We start from the raw sequence: 7,242 nt of genomic DNA, 5'->3' as shown, positions 1-7,242 counted from the left end.
AACTCTGGGCCTGGGCACTGTCCCTCAGCTCTTTAGCTCAAGGCTAATGCTCTACCACTTGAGCCACAGTGCCACTTCTGGCTTTTTTCTTTTTGTTTATGTGGTGCTGAGGAATCGAACCCAGGGCCTCATGCATGCAAGGCAAGCGCTCTACCACTGAGCCACCTTCCCAGCCCCTACAGAGACAATTTTTTAAAAATACTTTCAGTCTATCACTAGTTGAATTCAGAACCTCTGCCAATGATATACCAAATATTTGCTGGGTGTGATGATGCGTGACTATAATCCCAGCTACTGGTTTAGGGTAAGGCAAGAGGATCACTTAAGTCCAGAAATTCTGGGCTGCAAACTCCTATATATCAATTGAGTTTCCACACTAGGTTCAGCCTCACTATGGTGATCTCCTAGGAGAGGTTGTGTAAGGAGAGTGAACCAGCCCAGGTTGGAAACAAAATACTCTATTAAAATGAAAGTTCATACCAAGAAAATAGGTAATTATTAACTTGCACGAACTCTTCATAGAGCAGAAAATGAACCAACTAAGAAACCATCTCTAAGGACATTCCCAATTCAGGCATGCATTGCATATTGTCATCAAACACATTAGAAAGAAGGAATACTCATTTACCTTTATGAGCAATGTGACACAGATCTTCTTGCATTTTTGAAAACTCTGATGAGGTTTCAGAACCATCAGAATAATTTTTCTCTTCTCCGAAATCAAGTGTTGATAAATTAGGGTTGGAGGAGTGGAGTCTGACTGGACCAGAAAAAGGTTTAGGGACCTAAAGAGAAGACAAGTCTGTTCAGATATGAATTGTTCTGAATATTTACTTGGTTCTAAGATTGGAGCTTATAAAGAGAAGGACATTTTATACATTAAGTTTTCCTATAGAGTGATAGAAAAGAAAATGAAACTACTTCCACAGCAACTTGCTTCTTACAAAACACAGGTATGTGGGAAATCACATATTCCTTTAGAAATTATAGAAGCTTTAAAACCATAGTTTGAAAATGGCAGCTAATGCTGCGAGGCTCTCTCAGTTACACAGGATTCCTTCCTCCTGTCAATCATCATTCAGTAACAAGGTAATTAGAGGGAATGGGTTTAAAATTCTTTTCTTTATGTGTACCTGGGACTTCTACATAACAAACTTCCCTGTTTGTACATGGAAAATTCTTGACTTTATAAGGGAGTGTAGGGGCTGGGAATGTGGCTTAGTGGTAGAGTGCTTGCCTAGCATGCATGAAGCCCTGGGTTCGATTCCTCAATACAACATAAACAGAAAAAGCTGAAAGTGGCGCTTTGGCTCAAGTGGTAAAGTGCTAGCCTTGAGCGAAAGAAACTGAGGGACAGTGCCCAGGCCCTGAGTTCAAGCCCATGACTGCCCAAAAACAAAAAAAGTGAGTTTGGCCAGGTGTTGATGGCCTATGCCTGTAATCCTAGCCCTCAGAAAGCTGAGATCTGAGGATTACAGTTCAAAGCCAGCCCTAGCAGAAAACTCTTGTGAGACTCTTATCTCCAATTAACCAGCAAAAACCTAGAAGTGGAGTTGTAGCTCAAGTGGTAGATCACCAGCCTCGAAGAAAAAAATCAAGCAAGAGCACAAGGCCCTGGGTTTAAGTCCTAGTACCAGCCCCTCACCCAAAAAGAAAAGTAAAGCAAGTATATGAGTTCAAGCCACAAGATGCTTTAAACCAGAGTATACATGAAACCATCAGATGATTTATTCAAAAGTTAGAGATCTGATTTTTAATAATTTATGTTTAATATACAACAGTCAGGCTGCAAATCTTGGCCAGTGGCTGAGCATTGGGAAGGACAACTCTGATGACCATAAAGGAAACCTCTGGTGGAGAAACTGAGAGTTTAGAGAAAAATGATGGGAGTGTGTATGATATCGTCATGTCTCAGAGACATGTACAGGTTGAGCCTGTGGGCTTGGTGCAGTAAATCCACCAAGAAGCCACAGGGCCATAACAGCCACAAGGCATATACCCAAGTGTGGAAGGAGGCAGCAGGCTAAAGATTAAGAAGGGCAAACCTGAGTTCTAGAAATGGTGACATGTCTGAGTGCATGTCATTTTCCTTTAGCTCACATTCTCTCCCTTCCCAATATTCATGATAAGGTTATTGTGATACCCAGAAGACCTAAGTAATTGAATTCATCTCTCTGCCCCAGGTAGTGGAAAGAATAATCCAGAACATTAATTTCTCTGTTATCCTATCTGAGTCAAAGCAGTTCCAACATGTGGCATGCAGAGCAAGGCCAATGAGGAAAGCGACAGCTGGCGGAAGCCACCGTTACCTGCAGTGTTCCTTTAGCATCTTTGCCAATAGCTCTGGACCGCCACCTTCTATGCGATCGCTTTTCCTTTTTGGGACTTTCAAAAGCTCCACCCTTTGTTACAAAACAGGAAAGAGAGCAGAGAGTGAGGCCCACAAAACCCATGGGGTAAACGCACAGCAGACCACCTCCATCCCCTGGAGCTTGGCTGAAGCACCGGGACAGACACAATGCCCTGTTAGTCAAAGGCTAGAGAGAAGGATAGGAAGCAGAATCCAGAAGGCACACAGGAGGGGGTGGACTAACCTGGATGGCGTTGATGGCTGGCGCTGAGTATGTCCGATGCAGGACATCCATGCTCTGCAGGAGCTGGCTCATTTCCACCAGGTATGTGTGGCAGTGTGCCAAGTCTGTGGGTGAAAGAAAGGAATGGTCCAAGTCTTGAGTAGCAGGAGTGATTACAATGCTGCCATGGATGCTTTCTGATTTTTCCAGCCTCAGCTGGTTCACTCCTCCTTAGGTAATCTGGTGGTTCCAGCTCTCCCAGGAGGTCACCATGTTGATGTCAAACTTAGTGTGTGAACACCTGATTGGCATAGTTCACTGCAGCCTAGAACTTCTGGGACTCAAGCAATCTTCCTATGTCATCCTCCTGAACAGCTGGGATTATAGGTGCATACCACTGCACTTGGTACGTTTCTGATTTTTCTACATTTGATTTCCCATCTGTACAAGTAGAAAATTGTACTTTCTTTTTAATAGGAAAGGCTATAGACTTCAGCCTACATGTGTGGACCTAGGGAACCAGGTTATCCTGATTTGAATCTACTTAACTTGTGGTGACTACTAGACAAATGACTTCTCTGTGCCTTAGCTTCCTTCTAGCTCATAGAGAGTAGTGAAAGTTAAGTTGATATATACAGAGTGCTTAGAAGAGTCTCTGGCTTCTAGTAAGAACAAAATGTATCAGCCATCTTGAAGACCAGCAGCATCCAACAACAACGATTAAGTGGGTAAAATGGAATGAAGGCTAACTGGTCTCTAAGAATAACATCATTGATTATGGACCTGCCTGAGGACCATGATGAATATCTATAGATAGACTTGATATAACAGAAAGTAGTCTTAGCCTAGATCTCAGTCACTAATCAAGAAATTGTTCACAACTGGCTTTCACTGGGTATGATGATGGAGGTTTCTGCTGAACATTCAAAGCTCAAAGGCCTTAGGGAAGCAGCTCTGAGTCTCTGGCATCATCACAATCACTGGGAGAATGTAAGCTATAAATCCTTAGCTTCCTACCCCCAATTTGTGACTACATATTTCTTGATTGGGCTACAGCATTTCCTTTTGTTTTTGTTTTCTTTGGTACAGAGTTTTGCTATGCAGCTAAGGCTAGTCTCAAACTCATATGTAGTCCAAATACGCATCAACTTAACCTTCCTCCTGCCTCAACTTCCCAAGTGCTGGGAATGCAGGCATGTGCTATCCCATCTGACTTGAAAATCTGCACTTCTAATTAAGTTCCCAGGCTAGGTTAATGTTGCTGGCACACGTACATTTCAGAGGTTATTTACATTCACTGAAGCTTACTTATTTTTGATATACATTTCTGATATTTATTGAAAGGGCCTGAGGCCACATGCCCCCCCATAGAAATAATATCTGCATTCAACAACACGAAGAACAATTTCCAAGGCCACCACTCACATCTTTCTCTAATAACAACTCTTGATCATGGCCACACATTAAAATCAATGAGAGAAATGTTCAACTAGAGAAATGTTTTCAATTTCATATGTCCATGTCTTACCTTTGAACAAGTAAATCACAGACCTCCTGTTTCTGTTGGTAATTTTGTTCTCATTCCTGTGATGAGTCTTAGCTAACTAAGACTGAGAACACTAACTTTCCTTGTGGCAGGAGTGCTTACCCAGGCTCCTTATCAGTACAGCACCAGGGCTCCCCTCTAGACTAATTTAAATAGAGAAAGAACTAGGAATTGATATTCCTGTATTTTAAGAAGCTTTCCTGGTGATTCTTCTCTTTCTTTCTTTTTTTATTTTGGTTATTTAAGATAAAATCTTACTATGTTACCCAGACTGGGATTACAGCAATGTTCTACCATGCTCAGAGTCTCTTGATGATTCTAATGTACAGCCAAGGGCAGAGGATGCTTACATTTTGAAGATCTCTATTTGGCTACTGACTTACCTCTGGAACACTGTTTCTTTTTTTTTTTTTGGTCGGTAGTAGGGCTTGAACTCAGGGCTTGGGCGCTGTCCCTATGCTCTTCAGCTCAAGGAGAGTGCTCTACTGCTTGAGCCACAGCACCACTTCCAGTTTTCTAGTGGTTTATTGGAGATAAGAGTCTCACAGACTTTCCTGCCTGGGCTGGCTTTGAATTGTGATCCTCAGATCTCAGCCTCCAGATTAGCTAGGATTATAGGCGTGAACCACCAGCGCCCGGCTTAGAACACTGATTTTTAACCCGAGGTAAACACCAGAATAATTTTTGTCACTTTAAAAGAGCTAGCAAGAAAAAGCAGACATTTGCACTCAAAGACTAGAAAAGTAAATCTGTTTTCATATATGCCCAGGTTAAGATGTATAGCTCTGAAAGCCAAGAGTGTTTAATTGAGAATGAATGTGACCTTCTTTAGCAGAAGGAAAATAAAGATGGGTGAAGGCAGGGACACAAATGCATCTTAGGGGTAAATACCAAACCAAGATTATTTCAGGCACATGACAGAAAGAAGCAGACATTTCAGGTCACTCTACCTTTTGAGCATTTCTCCATGTCCTCTGAAGTCTGGAGCCAGAATGGAATTCGTGTCTCACCACAAGAAAATGATAAATTGCTTCCAGTTTGAAATGAGTTCTGCTTTGATATACTGCTACGCTGTTCAAGGATAAGAAGACATTACAAATGGGAACAGAGCCCAATGAGGAGACTTTAGGGCAAAGAGTAACAGGTTAGGTTAGTCCCTAATTGATGTCATCTGCCATGTGTTCCTATCAAAACACCCACAAGAAACCTGAACATCTTTGGCTTTTACCCCTGCTTGGCTATATCAGAATACAATGCCTCATATAACAATGCTTATTTTCTTCCTCTGCCAAATGGTGATACCAAATTAATGATATGCAGGTTTGGAAGTATCCTGCTATCTTATATGAATATGTGTGTAGGATTTAAACAAACAAATAAACAAAAATCCTGATCAATAGGAATCAAGAGGGTTATTAAACTGCTCCTCAGCTATCGCACCTGGTCCTGATTCTGATTTATTGAGCAAAAGATAAATTACACACCTGCCCCTCCCCACACACTTTCCTTAGACTCTGCTCTCAACAGGGACTTCCCTGTTACAAAGCCACCCCCTTCTTTTAGTCTCAGTATTTTCAAAATGCTCATTACCTTCCTGCTGGAAATGGAGTCAAACACCCCTGATGTCGAGTCTGGGACAGTGGACCCAGGGAAAAAGTGATTGACATCTCGTGGGAACATGGCGATCTCATTCTGACGGTACATTCTATGATGACGGAGTTTGGACACCCACTCATCAAAGACTTCTTCTGACTTCACCTAAAACCATGTCAAATGAAAGAAGGAAAAGAGAATCACTTGCTGAAGGAAATAATTATTCATCAAATTGAGGTCACTCCTGACGTGTTATTTAAAGTTGACACATGTAGAAATGTAGAAACAGTTTCTGTGGTCTACAGGAAGAAGTCTGGGCAGGATGTAGAGTAAAAATGATCTTCATAAGTATGTATTTAGGTTTTCATTGAGAAGTTTCAATAGCTATGCTATATTTTTAAGAAAAGAAAAAAGTACCAGTTATATTAAACAATAAGCTGAATTTTATATTTATGTCTCTTAAAACATTTCCAAGATCTTAGGACCCAGATTTTGCTATCCCTGCTGAATGTAGTTAGCACTATTTTCCTATTGAAATTCTTTTTTTAATTCAGATATTTCAGATCAATCTTCTCCAAGCTACAAGAAATTAGTAAATTCTTCCTAAAATATTTCATCTTGTTCAATGACTCTGACAAGCGTATTCTGCTAGAAGTTTATGTTAATAAATGTGATGGTTATTTAGTGAACATTTTTCCTACTCTCAGAAAAGGAGGAAATATGATAAAGCATTTTGAAACAATACTATCACCATATAAACTCAACTACCTATGGTTTCCAAACCAGAAAGGGTGAGATTTCTAATTTTCATAAAGAATGTTTGTGTATAATAATTTTTTAAACTTTTTTATGCAAGTGCTTATTTTAAATATATATCATTTAACTTGGTTTCTTTTCAATAGATGCACTATAAAATTGATATTAAAAACATTTATACTATAATCTGACAGTGATATAAATGCAGACATTTCAAAAAAAGGAAGAAAAGCTTAAAATGTCTTTTAGAGTCAGCCTATTTTCTTTCATGTTTCTGATGAGGTGTGGTCCCTTCGATTCAGCAGAGGGAAGATGGGAAGCAAAGAAGGTTGACAGTTGCTGATGTGTGTGTCTAGCCACTTAATCATTGCATTCATGCTAAGACCTCCTATGCGCTCCCATTAAACCCCATTCAGCTCAGAAGGGTAATATATGTACTGTAGCCTGTGGCTGGGCTCCTGCTGCTGGCCTCTCCCTGACAAATCGCCCCTCCCACCACATTCAATTCTCACAAACTCATATCTTCTCCAGCTATCCTCCACAAGTTTTATATGGTATATGGATGGCTCTCAAAACCACAATCCTGAGTAAAAAGGAAGCGATGAGAACATAGTCATAGAACTTGCCTCTGGAAGACTTTCAAAGATGAAAGGACCAAAGCTGATTGTCAAAGGGGCTTTAATTTCATCTGCAAAATATAGTGTCCAATATTTTTTGGGGGGGGTCCGGTCGTGGGGCCTGAACTCTGGGCCTGGGCACTGTCCCTCAGCTCTT

General features: G+C 40.8%; 1 protein-coding gene across 1 annotated transcript in view; it reads right to left on the bottom strand.

Moving 5' to 3' along the window:
- Osbpl3 (oxysterol binding protein-like 3) overlaps nucleotides 1–7,242 on the bottom strand; it is a 122,146-nt gene that overhangs the window by 91,320 nt on the left and 23,584 nt on the right. The window contains exons 2-6 of the mRNA XM_013024393.1: nucleotides 5,710–5,877; nucleotides 5,070–5,190; nucleotides 2,595–2,698; nucleotides 2,310–2,402; nucleotides 629–785 (exon numbers count right to left, since the gene is read on the bottom strand). Coding sequence (XP_012879847.1) covers nucleotides 629–785; nucleotides 2,310–2,402; nucleotides 2,595–2,698; nucleotides 5,070–5,190; nucleotides 5,710–5,877 — 643 coding nt within the window. The remainder of the gene's footprint in view (nucleotides 1–628; nucleotides 786–2,309; nucleotides 2,403–2,594; nucleotides 2,699–5,069; nucleotides 5,191–5,709; nucleotides 5,878–7,242) is intronic.

Source organism: Dipodomys ordii, unplaced genomic scaffold, assembly GCF_000151885.1.
Source record: "Dipodomys ordii isolate 6190 unplaced genomic scaffold, Dord_2.0 Scaffold76, whole genome shotgun sequence".
In the NCBI taxonomy this organism is placed as follows: Eukaryota; Metazoa; Chordata; class Mammalia; order Rodentia; family Heteromyidae; genus Dipodomys; species Dipodomys ordii.
The sequence above is the reverse complement of the archived record's forward strand: the minus strand, read 5'-3'. Positions and strand labels throughout refer to the sequence as shown.